The 16,997-nt window shown below is 45.3% G+C and overlaps 1 protein-coding gene across 4 annotated transcripts in view; it reads right to left on the reverse strand.

Moving 5' to 3' along the window:
- The window catches only part of CACNA1H (calcium voltage-gated channel subunit alpha1 H), a 577,698-nt gene that overhangs the window by 258,629 nt on the left and 302,072 nt on the right, over positions 1-16,997 (reverse strand). For all 4 annotated transcript variants that reach the window (XM_088464812.1, XM_088464813.1, XM_088464811.1 and 1 more), the window contains one exon: positions 5,735-5,868. In XM_088464812.1, the coding sequence (XP_088320938.1) occupies positions 5,735-5,868 (134 nt within the window). The remainder of the gene's footprint in view (positions 1-5,734; positions 5,869-16,997) is intronic.

Below are 16,997 nucleotides of genomic sequence, written 5' to 3' on the forward strand. Positions count from 1 at the left end.
GTGGCAAATACTGTATAGTGTTGCAAAAGAAAGAAAAACTATAACTGTATTCGTAAAACAAGCGTATCAGGCTTATTTTGGACATGTGACTTGTCTGACAAATCTTGTCACATAAGCCAGCAAGACAAGATTTGGGTGCCTCACAAAGTTTGTAAAACCTGCGTGGAATCACTCCGCAATTGGACTAAAGGTGATTGAAAAGGACTTCATTTCGGCATACAGTACCTATGATGTGGTGTGAGCCAAAAGATGACTTGAGTGACTGCTATTTTTGTGCTGTAAATGTGAAGGGTATGAATCGATTTAAGAAACGTAAATGGGAATACCCAAGTGTGAATTCTGCAAAACAACCAATACCACATAGAGAAGATTTACCTTTACCATCATTCAGTTCTTTGTACGAAATTGAATGTGATGATGTGGAAATGTTAATTTCCTCCAGTGCAAGTGACAACACAGATGAAAGTGAGTTTGAAGAAAGTTCCTCTACTCCAAACAAATTTTCTCAAAAGGAACTAAACGATTTAATTCTTGACTTGAATTTATCGAAAAAAGGAGCTGAGCTTTTAGCATCCAGACTTCAAGAAAAGCACTATCTTGGGCCGGATGTTACTATAACGTCGTATCGAAATAGAGAACAAGCCATACTGACGTTCTTTAGCCAAGATAACAATCTTGTGTATTGCAACAATAATCCGGAACTTCTCCAGATGATGGGTTTACCAGAATATCGAGCAGAAGACTGGCGGGTCTTTTTGGATAGTTGTAAAAGCAGCTTAAAATGCATATTACTGCACAATGGGAATAAATTTGCTTCGATTCCTATCGGTCATTCAACAAAACTTAAAGAACAGTATGAAGTTAGTCTTAGAAAAAGTTGCTTATTCTCGGCATCAGTGGTCTGTTTGTGTCGATTTAAACATGGTGAACTTTCTTCTTGGGCAGCAAAGTGGATATACTAAGTATCCTTGTTACATATGCTTATGGGATAGTCGTGCAAAACAAAAGCACTGGCAGCAAACCGTATGGCCTCCAAGAGAAGTTATAACTGTAGGAGAAGCCAACATCATTCATGAGCCCTTAATTGACAAGAAAAAAATCATACTGCCACCTCTAAATATCAAACTGGGTTTAATGAAACAATTTGTAAAAGCATTTGGACAAGTCAGGCGATTGTTTCACTTATATTTGTCGAACATTTCCATCTCTTAATATTGAAAAATTAAAGGCAGGAGTTTTTGACGGCCCACAGATACGGAAACTGGGGAATTATCCAAATTTTACCACATCTATGACTGAAACCGAATCTGAAGCATGGCTGAGTTATGTGTCTGTCATTCAAAAATTTTTAGGCAATCACAAGGCAGACAACTATCATGAATTAGTCCACAACATGCTAAAATGTTTCGAGAAAGTCGGTGCCAACATGAGTATTAAAGAAAATATTTTGTACAGCCATTTAGATCACTTCCTGTCCAAATCTAGGAGATTTAAGCGAAGAACAGGGTGAACGGTTCCACCAGGATATTCAGGTAATGGAAGAAAGATATCAAGGAAGGTGGGATCGTCACATGGTGGCCGATTACTGTTGGGAATCTGCAGAGGGACTGCCCGCAAATAGGAATACAAAAGAAAATCCTACAAAGAACGGTTCTCATAGCTTCCTAACACTTATATATGTATTTATTCTTTGTCTTTTTAATTTTTCATAAATATTAAAGACATATGCATATCTCAAAAACTAGAGCCAATTAAAAAATAAGCATGGCATATTCATGATCAGGAGCACAAAATTAATCAAAATCAATTCTTAAATCCCTGGCAACAGATTGACTGTTCACCAGTGTTATTTTTGCATGAAGAGCAGGGGAGTAGTGAGGGTGGTTCCAGTGGAGCACCTGCTCCAGGCGCCTGCTCTGGCCATGGTGCTGGAGATCAGAATCTGACGAAGGGCAGAGCATCTGCTGAGCAGAGTTTGAAACACATAAAGAGATCAGTGGGCCTGATTCAGACCCGCTCGCGAGCGCTGAGAGCTCGCAAGCGGGTCGATGGTGGCCCAGTGCGCATGCGCACGACGGAGCCGGCTCCGTCGTGCGCATGAGCGAGACCTGGATAGCGACGGACAAGCCGTCGCTCCGGGTCTCGTACCAAAGGGGGCGTGCTGTCGATGTTGAGTGACAGCACACCCCCTTTGGTGGGCGGGCCGGGGCCGTGGCTGGCCAGACGGAGGCGTTCCCATGGGAACGCCTACCGTCTGGGGCCGACCCCACTGACATCACAAGTGATGTCAGTGGGAGTGCTTTCGGCTCTGGTAGAGCCGAAAGCACTCCAGGGCTTGCGGCAACGAGACCCTACGACAAGGGTCTCGTCACAAGCCCGATGGTCGCAATGGTCTTGACCATCGCGACCAGCTTCCTGGCCGCTCGCTATAGCTATGGGTGGTCACCCACAGCTATGCGAGCGGCCAGGAGGCCGCTCTAAAAAAACAGAAGGCGGGCACTGATTCAGAGCGAGCGCTCTGTCAGAGCGTCCGGCTCTGAATCAGGCCCTGTGCCTCCAGACAGGGGGCATGGTGTGGGCAGAGCGACGCTTGTGGCTCCGCCCTCACCACGCCCCCCCCGTATGGATGCACTGATCTCTTTATATGCTTCAGGCTCAGCTCATCAGCAGGTGATTCCCTCCACCCCAGTTGAGTGGTTGATCTCTGGTGCCCTGCAACAGTAAGGAGGGAGGGAGGAGATCTGAGTAAGGGGGGAATATCTGTGTGTGTGACGGGAGGGGAGCTTTGTGAACTGGAAGAGCTTTGCGTGTATTAGTGTATGTGGGGTTTGGTCTGTGTGTGGAGGGGAGATCTTTGTGAGGGGGAGACCTGTGTATGTGTGTGAAGGGGGGATCTAAGTGAGGAGAAGATCTGAGCGAGGGGGAGCGCTGTGTGTGTGAGGGGAGGCTGAGTGAGGAGGTAGAGCTGTGTAAGGGGGAGAGCTGTGGCAGTATATGAATGAGGGGGGATTGTTGTGTTTGAGGGGAGAAGATATGTGTGAGAAGGGGGAAGATTTGAATAAGTGGGGAGAGCTGTGTGATAAATTTATAACTCTGTATGTATGTATTTATATATACATTAATATGTAGTCCCCAAGGTGGAGATTTGCATAGGGCCTGTGGGATTTTAATCTATCTTTGGGACTGAACAGAAGGGAGGATGGGTGGAGCCACCGGAATAATTAAGAGGGAGGAGGAGGCGGTTACCTCCCATCATCACCCCCCGGCGTCTCCTCTTTTCCATCTCTGAGGTGGGTCCCACCTACCACCCTGGCCCTGATGTCAGACGGCCCGGTTTGCACGTAGGAGAAAACATGGCGGCTGTGTCCCTGCTGCTGAGAGACTGGGTCCACGGCACCCGTGACTGGGAGAAGCCTAAGTGGTGAGTCTGGTGAGGTCATGAATGACTAGTTGGGGCACTACTATGGCATGTGTATAAGGGGCACTATTGTTAGGCATAATGTGAATAAGGGTCACTACTGTAGCAAAATGTGAAATATAGACATTACTGTGGCATAATATGAACTGTGGGGACTACTGTGTAGCATACTGTGAAAATAAAACCAAAACTGTGGTATAACGAGAATTAATGGGCACTAATATGTGGCATAACATGCATTGTGGCCAATATTGTGTAACATAATATAAATAAGGGGAGCTACTGTGGTGTATCATGAATAAAAGACATTACTGTGTGGCGTAATGTGAATAAGGGGCACTACTGTGTGGCATGGGAATTGTGGGCACTACTGTGTGGCTTATTTTTAATTGGAATTTATTTAGTGGGTGAGAATATATCTAGCCCTCCATGTCCCAGTTTGATACTGCCCCTAATGTTTATTTATATTTTCCTATAATTTGCCCCTACATGCTGGATATGCCCCAGGGGGGTGGGGGGTGGGGGCGCGGTAGCATACACATGCTCCGGGTGCCATGGCTGCACGCTACATCCCTGATGAAGAGTAAAAACTGGCTGCTTTTGCATGTAGCCCACAAATGCTGGGCAGCTTTATTGTTAAGGAGCATACACACGGTCAGATATGTCAGATGAATGACTGAACGATTTCAGCCTGTATTAAAATGAATGGAAATCAACTGACTGCAACACAAAACTGACTGCAACACATCAGATGTCAGATATCATGCATCGTTCACTGTTCATTGTAGCACACGTCAGATTTTTCTTTCAGATATGAATGATTGAACGATTTTTAAAATCATTATAGTTCAGATCTGAAGAAAAATCTGGCGTGTGTATGCACCATTACACTGCAAGTTAGATCTGTGTTTGTACACGCCCCTCTCACATGTAACTCTCTCTGCACATTTAAAATCTGTCCCACCTGCAGTGCAGCATGGTTTTGCCCAGGTGCGAAGTTACAGGCATTTTTGGCTTTGCTCCCAACCAAGGGCAGAACTATGGGAGACAATGGAGGCGCCTGCCGCCGGGCTCCAGCTCTGAAGGGGCACCTCCACCCTTGTCCACAACATATTCACCCCACTTAGGGCTGTAACTATGTACCCAGAGTATACCGTCATGGCCGCCCAATACATGGCACCCCTTCCCGGCACCTGAGAAGCCACCATACACTATGGTAAGCTCCATGTCAGACCATCAGCTGCCACCTTCGTCTATCTATAACCTGTCTGCATGTGAATTGCTACATTACACAGTCAGCAGCAGCTGTGACGGGCGGGGGGGGCACCAAATTATAACTTGCCTCCGGGCATCTGGGATGAATTTCCGCCACTACTCCCAACGCAGAGTCAGCCCCAGTGACAGCTGCAGTTGGCCTCCCTGTGCTCTGTTCTCTCCATAAGGAAGGAAAGAGCATGATAACACCACCTGAAGGTTCTGTTTCCACATGATTAATTGGGCAGATAGGTTTAATAAAGATACCCCTAAAGAAGAACCCCACTATCAGACCAAAATTGTTCCTTTTGATTATTTTTGCTGCTCTTAGATGTTTCAACAGGGTTAGTGCGCAGATGCTGGGCGCACGTGGTGTTCCCCCCTTGGTCAACCCCCACACATAGGCACTAAAAGTGACATTGAATGAGGGACATTATATCGGGCAACCCAGGGCCCCAGCTAATGTTAGATTCAATATATATTTCTGGACTATAAGGGGGCAAATCGTAAATTCAATTACGAGAATTTAGCTCCTGAGCTTAGTGCTCGTGAGCTATTCAATTAATTCCCGTGACCAGCCCCGAGGCTGCATTTATTGCAGATTTCTGCCCGCACCCTCCTGAGGTGCAAGCAGAAATCCGCATTAAGTAGGGCTACGGGGGTGGTCATGAGTGCATTGCGCCCGGCACTTGGCACAGGAAAAGCAGCTTAAGTCTGTGCATTCTCGTGCAAGATAGTGCCCATCACTGGAATCAGTTGAATAGCTCCTCTGTGTAAGAATTGAATCACCCCCCCCCCCAAAGTTGAATGCAAGTGAGAGTAACACCAACGTTCCAATGTTCCAGTAATCCTGTGACCTCAAACAATCTGTTCAAAGCTTTGCTAACGTCCAGAGTTACAGAATGCCAAGCTTGGGGTGATTTTTGGGAAGCTTCAGCCAGTATATTGATGCCTAAGCCTGACATGTTTTCCAACTTCCGAAGACACTGACAGCACAACATCACAACACCCCTCATCAGTGATTAGATCCAGTACTCTGGTGGCTCAGTTCTTACTACTCACCCAGCCATGACAATGAAGAAATCCAGCCTGTTCCACGTGTCTCCCAGGTAGCACTTCTGCCCAAAGATGCCCAATGCTATCATCTTAATGACCATTTCCACCGCAAAGAAAGCGAAGATGAAGCCGTCAAATGCCTGGGGCAGAAGAGGAGAGAAATCCATATTACAATTGATTTAATTAACTTATGTAATTGCCTGTGAGACTAATACACATCTGTGGCCTCAATGCAAACCTCTGAAAATAAAAGAAATACATATAAATTGGGTTATTGCAGGCTCTACATCTACTGTAACTAGGTCTTCAAAAATTGTCACAGACCTACAGACCCAGCAACCGTGCGACCAATTTTGGCAAATATTCACACTTACCAATTGGCCACACTATATGTCTGGCCAGGCATCACAACTGGGCCGCCATTTAAATATGTCTACCCAGTAGTGATGTCATTGCCGCTGGTCTGTGTGGACAGCATATGGGTGCTGGACGGCTCATGCAATATCGCTCTGTGAAAGACGCCGTTCAAAGATATAACGTGTCTACACACGAGCCGATATATAGTTCTCCGGCTGTACAAACAATATATCGGCTAGTGTGTACCCAGCATAAGGCTATGCCCAGACGGAGATTACTGAAGAGCGTTGAGTCTTTAATTAAGCTCCTAAAACACCTCTTTAGTCACTTGAATGAGATTCTAATTATAATATCCCAACATACACAGTCATAGACATACCTGCATAATAAACACGTTTGGCCTGATACAGAGGTGCACACAGTTGCGGCTCCATCTTTTGCCCATACTTGTTGACATTTTGGCTGCCCTCAGCCAGGTTGGCATAGCTGGGGGAGGGTGTGGCACGGCATAAGTGAGGCGTGGCGGGGGACATGTGCCATCATTGGATGCAGCATCAAAGCCTGCACCAGTCCTATGGCAGGTGCAGTTACTCTGTCTGAACAGGATCAGTATGTAATACCGCCGGCCGAACCTTTAATAATATATCTATGTGTATATATAATAATATATAAGTATATATAATATATGTGTTTCTATAGCTCCACCCCCAGTAGCTCCACCCACAGTTCCTGAACCTATTTTTCCTGCCAACTAATACAGTACAATGCTAGAAGGGACTCTTCAGTATTTGCTGATGCCCGCCTGGTTCGCCAATTTATGCTATAATTTTGGCTTTGTAATCTTCTTCCTTTTCACCAGGATAACACATAAAACCCTGAGTTAAAGCTACAGAACACCCATGTGTAATAATAGTGTGCAGCTTCCATTTCACCAAAAATTATGCAGAAAAATTATATTACATTATTTCCTATGAAAATTAAGTTTTATGTCAGGGGGGAAAAAGCTGTGTGCCTAGGAAAATAAAGACTTTACTTTGTCTTTTGTTAGATATTTTACACTTTCACAGTTGCATATGCTGTACGTTGCGGTCTGTATAAATACCATCAGATCTCTTTAAACAGACAATGAATGACCTACCACAGGGGTCACTAGCAGCGCACACATGGTTACTTTAGACAGCTTTTTTGTTTGTTTTGTTTTTAAACAAATTATAGAAAATCATTACATCATAGCTTGTTACAATAAATACACTTTTTATATGCTTCAGGTGGGCTGGAGAATTAAGTGGACCTTGAACACAATCATCCATGAGTAACAGAATGTGTCTTAAATGTCTATATGAATTTATGAGGATTTGCAGGAGGCTGCGCAGATAGTGCTCAGGAAGTGAGGCGTGCAAAGAACAATTGCTTCCCGCAAAGGGTGAAGAACAACACAAAGAAATTCTAATAGTTGAATCCTATGAAGCAGTGTAGGTGTAACGAGTAGTGATACACGAAAGGTTAGAAACTGAAATTTAACCAAATATAAAAAATGCAGCAGAAGGGCGGTACTTTTATTTTTATTCTCTATAATTGTCCCCAACCCAAACCCCCCCCCACCACCACTATAGCAAGTTGGATCACATCATCTTGTAAGACAGATGTCATGATTCAGCAGAGGAGAACCTAATGACGAGTGGCACAGTGGACAGCATCGTTGCCTTGCACTATTAAGGTGTTCATGTGGTATCCTCTGGGCGCTCCAATATCTTCCATTTGTTCATTAACATACTAGTAAGGTAATTGTTTTCTGACTATAGAGCCCCTTGCATTTTTGCGATAGAGGAAATAGATTGTAAGTTCCATTGGCTGTGATGCGACTACATAAACACTTCTCTGAATTTACAGTAATATATATATATTTATATACTGTATATATATATATATATATATATATATATATATATATATATATATAGTTACACAAACCACCCTTATCCTACGCCTATACAGAGAACTAAACCTAGCAGCTACTCATACAGAGTCCCCTGTTAGTGGGACTGGATAATAGAGATAGAAAAAGGTCTGTGAGAGAGCGCTTAAGTAACATTTACAGTGTTTACTGGAGAATTAAGAAAAGGTCGTTCTGGGTAAACACTTCAAAATACTACTATTGAAGTATAAAAACATTCACATATAAAAACCTAGTAGTTTTTGTAGACAAAAAGCTGTTGACACCCTTATAAAAACATAATACGATTTATTACAATAAAAAACATTTAGTACAGTACCAATACAATTTTAGATGGTGCTGATTAGGTTCCACATTTGAACATGGACGATTCACCCTTTGGTTTAAAGCATGTATTTGTAGTGGTGTAGTCACCGAATTAGGATCAAAAACACAGTACCCTACGCGTTTCATCTCCTTGGAGACTTCTTCAGGGGTTAAGCTCTGTGCCTACACATAAAGGAATACATATTGTAAGTTCCACTTGGTCTCAAATATACTGGAACGATGGATATTCTTAGGTAACACTTGGTTCTCAGTAAAAGATGGCAGATTTCTCACCTCAGATATTTAAAAAAAAAAATCAAAATTCTGTATATACGGTATATGATCAGTACTGGGTAGTGGAATCCCAGCTAGGTAAGCAGAGCGGCACATTCACCTTCTCTCCTTATGGACCCCCACTTTGAATCCATAAGGAAAGAAGGTAGATCTATCAAGGTACATATAAACCAATATGAGCACCTGGACAGGAAATTCAGTCCAACAACAGCAACAAGATATGCTAATCTGTACTTAAAAAAAAAAAGTGTTCTGTAGGATTCCAGAGAATCCCATTCATTCTCCTGGTGTGGCATAATTCTATGTGTGTAGAAGCTACCCCTGAAGAAGTCCTTATAAGGATGAAACACGTTGGATGCTTACTTGGAACGTTTGTTGGGTCCCCACATATGTGGAGTACAGAAATCTAAGGTGGGGGAGATATATGTAATATATACCCACAAACAAAGCTGCGTTTTATTAAAATGCTATATAAAATATGATGCTATATACCTGGAATTTATGACTAGAGACTTTTATATGAAAAGATCTTTTATGACCTAATAAATTCACATATGTTTTATATGATCTATAGATTCGTTTCTTGGGTGTCTTTTTTGGTGCGAGGGTTTATCCACAGGGAACTTTGGGTTAAAATTATTGACCTTCATCTGAAGTTTCCAATATTGTCTATAAAGATTGTTAATAAATTTGGAAGTTCTCTCTTCAATTGAAAAGCAGCCACGTGAAGTCCTACTTCCTTAAAGAAGAAATCAGGATCCGGGGGATATCACTGTGTTTCACCAAATAGGAACTGTTTGTTCTCCATATGTTACTTACATAAAGGACATTGTTCTTGTGTTGAAATTTCTATAAATTTAAGATCTCTATTAGCGCCCTCTCTTATATTTTTTGTATATATATATATGTATATATATATATACACTGTATATGTACAACATTTTTGTGCTATATACATTATGGATATTAATAGTAACTATATAGAATTAAGCTGTCCAGAAGACAGACAAAAGTCTGGTGTCTGATGTCTTATACCTTGCTGGAAATAAAAGTAATTGAAATTATATGTTTTATGAGGGCAAGTGATATAAAATGTTGTATCTACTGTATCTATTATAAAGTCTGCTCACCATTCACTAGAGTACCATACTTCTTGTCTCTGTCATATAATCCCCAGAGCTTCTCCCATCCACAGCCCTCACATATGCTTTAATCATGTGTGCTCATCCTCTCACAGTAGTGTCAATCAGTGAGAATGACATTGCTGGTTGTGCCCAGGTTCAGAGGACAGAATACATGCCAGAGGGTAAGTAGTTACTATGTCGACAATGTAATGTGGAATGGTTCAGAATGTTGACATGTTCGTAATGATGACATCCAACATGCTGACCTTGACAAAACATCAACATGTCCAAAATGGTGATACTACACATGTCTACATTCTGAACATATGAACGCTAGGCTCAGCCTGTTGTTCGGGTCAGGCTGCGGTTAGGGTCAGACTGCAGTTAGGGTCAGGCTGCAGTTAGGGTCAGGCTGTGGTGGGCTGCAGTTATGGTCAGGCTGCAGTTAGGGTCAGGCTGTGGTTAGGGTCAGGCTGCAGTTAGGGACAGGCTGTGGTTAGGGTCAGGCTGTGATGGGCTGCAGTTAGGGTCAGGCTGCAGTTAGGGTCGGGCTGTGGTTAGGGTCAGGCTGCAGTTAGGCTAAAATAGTATTTTGACAATATCACTGTCGACATGTTGAATATATACATGTCAAATGCCGACTTTGAGTATTCTGTCAACATTCGGATTTTCGAACTCGTATACCACACCATTGCCAAAGAGGTGGCAGACTGCTAACTAGGGCCTTGGGCACAAGACTGGATTCATCCCTGTGTGCAAAGCCGATGATTGGCATCAGTGATCACTATATACTACCAACATATCTGTCTCTTGCTATTGATTGGTCTTCTGTTTTTGTAAAAAAAAAACAGTTTGAACTATGTTTTACTTAGGAATCAATAAGCCCAAATATAGTCTAGGGCTGGCCATCGAATTGTTGTGGCATTGCCAACGTGCAATGCCATGTAGTCATCGCCTGTTAACCATTTGAAGGTTTAACCGATGATGGAATGCTGGAGCACACGCACAAGGGAGCTCTGCTACGGACAGTCTTTCATGGTGTGCCCAGCAGGAGTGAGATCAGCTGCCATCCTAGCAGCCATTGGAAATAAGCATGCCATTGTGGCAATCATCGCAATCCTGGCATCGAGTGGAAAAAGCATCTCCATTAGACAGGAAACATTGATGGTTGCCAACCATCGGTATCCGGTGGCCATCCCTAATATAGCCTGTCATCAGAGTGAGTAGGACTCATTTACTAACATGGTTTGCCAGATCTTTTGCGTTCTCTGGGGGATTATGACTGTCGACAAACCACACCACATCCTGCAATAGTCTTTCTCTGCCCCTGCAGCTCAGTTGGCAGCCCCTACTTGTGGCACCCGAGGTGTGCACATACCCTGTCCTGTCAAATTAGCCACACTATAATAAGACTAACCAGAGCAGCCTTCCTTATCAGCGGCGTCCAGTTCATCTTCTACTAAATCTACAGAGAATGTGGTATAAACGCTGTATATTTTTCACAGTACTGCTTTCAGTCAGCTCCCACGTTAAGCAGATGAGCTGGGGGGGGGGCACTGAGTTGCCTGCAGGCAAGATCTGTAGAGTATAGTGCAGCGCAGACAGACCCGAATACCCATTACTAACAGGCTAAACTGTTCCCTGTGATTATATTGTGAATGTAATCCAACTTCTGCCTCACAAATCTAATTTTCCCCAGTGAAATAAACTGGGATTCTAGACTGCGTGACAGTTGATATAGGCATTTATTTAGGTGTCACCAGTATACTATCTAAAATTGATCTCATCCATCATACAAGGCAGACCGCCGGATAGGTTACAGTACATTAATGGAGAGCATTAAGGTTACCAATTTTTGTCTGATACCCTCACAATAGAAGACCTATCTCTGCCAGGATATTTGTGAATGTACAAAACTCTGCAAACTTCTGTAGAAGGTTGGAAATTGCGTCGCAGGCGAGGCTTTTCCTGGCGCTGACTCCTCTGTGATATGTCGCTGCAAGTTTCTATAAGCCCCTATGTTGTGGCAGCTCGACCTCTTACAATTAAGGTCTTTATTTAGTGTTTCCAGAGTTTAGCACCCCTAGCACTTCCTGACATACATTTCAGAATCGCTCCCCGTGCTATAAAACAACACCGGGTGGTAAACTCATTACAGCTGAATCGCAATGTGACTGTGAGCTCCAGTGAAGTTATATATAAAGGCTGGAGTCAGGCATGCACCACAGTGTAAGAACCATCTATACCGCCATGAGATGTTACGTGCCTAGAATTATATTTACTCCACTTCGCCAGCTGTATATAAAGCCATTTTATACTGGCATATATATACTGTCGTGTCCTTAAGTCCCTTTATAAGGATTACAGTATAGTACTGTTCAGGGACGTACTGGGGCTGTAAGCTCTGGTATTCCCCTCGTAGTGGGTGCAGTAGGTACCCGTGTTAACGTAAAAGGGATTTGGCCTCGCCTCACGGCAGAGTGGTTAAATCTCACAAGGGCATGCCGTGAGTCACAGGGGCCTGGCCTCGCGGCACGCCCCCCTCAGTATCCCGGCCAAACAGAGTGGTGGTAGGCGGAGCTGCATTAAGACCGGACCCGCCCATGAGGCCATTGGCCCGGCCCTGGTGCTGTTAGGGCTGACACAATCTCAAGTAGCTTTGGTTCTGGCAAGTTCCTCCATATTTTAAGGCTATGCTTCCACCAACTTATGATATACAGACTGTAATTGTACAAAATAGCATAACAATAAAAGGGGCGATTCAATTCAGGGTGAGTCGAACAGCGCCTAGAAGTTGGACCCGGAGCTATTCAATTCAGCGTGCTGTTTAGTCCGACTATTACAGTCAGAGAATGCCGGTGCTGGCGACTTAACCTGGGTGTTTAGTAGTGAGAACCGGCATTCTAGGACTAAAGTGCCGGCCGCAAAGGTTGTTAGCGTCGCGCTCTAAGCCGGAAAACTGCCTCACGGCCGTCACTTTATTCGGATTTGTCCTCACTCCCTTAGGAGGGTGCGAGAAGAAATCATTTTAGTCGACCTAACAGCGCGATAGATTGTATAGCTTCGGGACCAACTTCCTGGTGCCGTTCAACTCCCGCTGACTTGAATCGCCCCTATAGAAATAAGAGGAAAAAGGTGGTAAGAGAGAGCCTGATTTAGAGGGGTACGCAAAGCCGATGTTTGCAGATCAGATCAAATATTTTATACTGCGCGTCAGCTGGACTGCATATGCGCCTAGTTAGATTACTGATGGTGGTCGCAGTGAGGACTTGGTCGCAGTCTGATTGACAGTCAGGGAGCGTTTGTGGGAGGTTATGGTGGTGGCGAGGCAAACGCAAGAGTGACGAGACCGTTTTAAGGGTGTCTCAGCCTGCGAATGCGAATTTGTGTGGAATGGTAAAGGCTCCGATGGCTTACTCTCAGGACATCGATGGTGTGACCAATGTGCGACCGATGATGGGATTTCGTACCCAAGCAGCGGATTGGAGGCGTACGAAATCGCATATGCGACAGGATTTGTGTGCACCTCTGAGCCCAGATGGTTAAATAAAATTGACTGAGGTGCAAATGAAGTCACCTTTGCTCAAGCACGGATATCCTTAAAACCTGGACTGTAATGGTGGAGTTTGGCAGGGATGTCCAGTCAGGGTACGCAGGGGAGGCAGAGCTTCTAGCAGCAGCCTGGGCAGTTCACATTACTTGCAGAGCGTGTTTATTGGCAATGCTTTATAGGAGAGATTGCAGTTCAGGCGCACAGCACAATTCATGACAGCCGTCATCGCCAAATATTGTTATCACAATACATATGGCCCTCACTAGCACTGTCCTCAGAATCCTTGGCATGGCTTGAAGTGCTGCAATGTATCAATGTGTGTTTGTACAAGAATAATATAATGGGGGCCAGCTCCAGCACTCTCTGATCCCCGGCCAGGGCTGGAAGTGCAGGTTTTTTTGTTTTTGTTTTTGAGGAGAGGGCAATTCATATTAAACTATTACAAGAATGAAAATAATGTAGAATGCTTCCTTTAAATATGACATGTCGTATAAAGCCTCTCCATTGATGCATAAATCTAATTTAATTACAGGTTTGTTATGTAGAGGATCACAATAGCTATAATACCAGTTTCCTCATATAGAATAGCTAATGATAATATACACAAATATGTACCTAAAGGTTCCTATACCCTAGAACAGTGAAGTGCAGTGAGGGCAATGACTGGGGAGGCACACATGTATAAAAACACAGGGCCTGATTCACACCCGGACGCTATTTGCGTACGCTCGCTGGCTAAAAGGGGCCGGCTATTTAGAGCATGTGCTCGCACTGCGTCACGTAAAGCCGCCCACTAAGTAATAGCGAGCGGCCGCACTATGCGCTCGCACCTGTATAAAGACGCCCCTTTGCCACTCGCAACACACGTCATCTCCGGCAGTTGTAGGATTAATCGGGAACATCGAGAGTCATCGGAGCTGCTCGCAGCGCTTGTGGTAGCCTTTTCCCACCACAACATTGCGAGCAGTTCTGGCTAAAATACAACCCAGTCACGTGTGTAATTACGCTACTTTGATAATTATGCACACCCATTAAATGCCGTTCCGACGGTCGGGCACGCCTGCGTTCGCACATCTACACCCCCGTTTTCAAGCACCTTCCCCTGTTACCACCCACAAACGGCGCTATCTGTCACTCAAAATAGCGGCCAGACTGCGGGCTACGGGCGAGCTCTTTCCCATCGCAATGACTGGTTCGCGCACGCGCATTGCGACTCATACACATGCGCAGATTGCAGAAAATCGCTCAATGCGAGCGAGCGCAGCATAGCGTCCGGGTCTGAATCAGGCCCACAGTTTTTATATCAAAACTTTGGAGCATGACAGGGAGTATGATAGGGGTGGTAGTATGACAGCGCTCGCTCTGAATCAGGGCGTTTTTGGTTTTTTTTTGTTTCGGCCTCCAGGCCGCTCGCAAAGCTGTGGGTGACCACCCACAGCTATTGCGAGCGGCCTGGCGTTGGTCGCGATTATCGCGACTATCGGGCTTGCGTTGAGACCCTGCGGGAGAGTCTCGGCTCCCGCAACCCGTGTCTTACACAGCTCGTGTGCGTTTTCAGAGGGGAAATAGATCTCGCTTGAGCCTGCCGCTTGACGACAGCCAAAAGTGAGGGAATAAATGGTGCAGGGAGACGAGACGTGTTAGCTATCTGAGCACAGCGACGACTTAACACCGGGAGTAAATATACAGCAGGGACTGGAAACTTGCACCTAGACCCTCAAATGGATTAAATGACTGAGTAATAGATTTACAATACGGATACGGAGACTTTCTTGTTTATTTCATTGGCACGCTATGTTCAAAATATATATATTTACTATATTAAAAAAAGGAAATCTGCAATAGCCCAATTAAATCTGATGGAAACTTATTGACATTAATTAGTAAGGATTCGTTAGAGTGCAGTCAGACGAGCATTATTATTTTAGTTTATTTTTTTGCCACATTAAAGGATCATGTTACAAATGAAACTGTGGATTCTAAACTTTGGAGCTGCCTGACGATCTAATTACTAAACAGTGAAAGCCAGTAATTCCTGCCCATTACTGCTACTCCGGGGACAGAGGGCCTGATTCAGAGGCGCTCGCAAAAAGCAAGCGTTCGCTCTGAATCAGGGCGGGCGCTGTTTTTTTTAGTTGCGGCTTCCTGGCCGCTCGCATAGCTGTGGGTGACCACCCACAGCTATTGCGAGCGGCCAGGATGATGGTCGCGATGGTCAAGACCATCGCGACCATTGACCATCGCGACCATCGGGCTTGCGACGAGACCCTTGTGGTAGGGTCTCGTGGCCGCAAGCCCCAGAGAGCTTCTGGCTCTAATAGAGCCGGAAGCTCTTTCACTGACATCACTGGTGATGTCAGTGGGGCCGCCCACAAATGGCAGGCGTTCGCTTGGGAAGCCACCCCCCGCCACGCCTACAAAACGGGGCGAGTTGTCGATCACCATCGACAGCCAACCCTTTTGTAGTGAGCCACGGAGCGAGTGCTTTTTACGCTCGCTCCGGGGCTCGCCGCGTGCACACTGGGCCACCATGGACCTGCTTGCGAGTGCTACACTTATCACGACCAAGTTTTGAGTAGAGTAGTTATCAAGAGAGATGGGGGTCACTTATTTATTTTAAATTTTGAAATGTGCTGGGGTCCGAATAGGATTTAAAGGCGACGGGTGCACTATATGGCAGTAATGAATTATGACTCACATTTTTTTTATTTACATTTTTATTTTACATTCATCTCCCACTGCCTACATTCAGGTGTATATTGCTCACCCTAGACACTTCCAGACAGGAATGTGAGGATGATCTGAGACGTGTTGTGAATGAATCTGTTCAGCCGTGCATGTCTTCTCATTCTGAAACTAGAAGTGGGGAGGGGGGCAAAGGGCCCGATTTAGACCCGCTCGCGAGCGCACAGCGAGCGCAAGCGGGCCAATGTTTCCCCACTGCGCATGCGCCGCCTCTGGCATGCGCATGCGCGAGCCCAAGCGAGCGACGGCACCTCCGTCCCTACAGGGCTCACTACAAGACAGGGCAGTTGTCGATGTTGACTGACAGCTCGCCCCGTTTTGTAGGTGGGGAGGGGGGGGGGTGGCTGCACAAACGCGGGTGTTCCCTTAGGGACGCCTGCCATTTGTGGACGGCCCTAATGACATCACTCATGATGTCAGTAGTGGACTTCCTGCTCTATTAGAGCAGGAAGTCCACTCGAGCTTGCGGGAGCCGAGACTCTCCCGCAGGGTCTCGACGCAAGCCCGATAGTCGCGATAATCGCGACCATCGCCAGGCCGCTCACAATAGCTGCGGGTGGTCACCCACAGCTTTGCGAGCGGCCTGGAGGCCGGAACAAAAACAAAGACGCCCTGATTCAGAGCGAGCGCTCGCAAACAGCGAGCGCCTCTGAATCAGGCCCAAAGTACCAACCTAACATGGTGTGGGCTATGTTTCCCTTCGAGGTGGCCCGCACAGATGGGGCCTAAACGTCCCGACGTGGCCACAAGCTCCAACATCCCCTCCAGGGCAACCACAAGTGAGAAGCATTTATAGGGGCTGCTGTGGACAATTTTCCTTTACACCATGTTTTGTCCCTGTCAGTGATGGATGGTCGGCTTGGTTTGAGCAACAGACAATACCTGTACTAGCATTTTTTGAGAGGGGTGGGATGGGAAAATTTGTGCGTCTCAGAT

This window comes from Taudactylus pleione, unplaced genomic scaffold (genome assembly GCF_031769625.1).
Source record: "Taudactylus pleione unplaced genomic scaffold, aTauple2 ptg000061l, whole genome shotgun sequence".
Taxonomy (NCBI): Eukaryota; Metazoa; Chordata; class Amphibia; order Anura; family Myobatrachidae; genus Taudactylus; species Taudactylus pleione.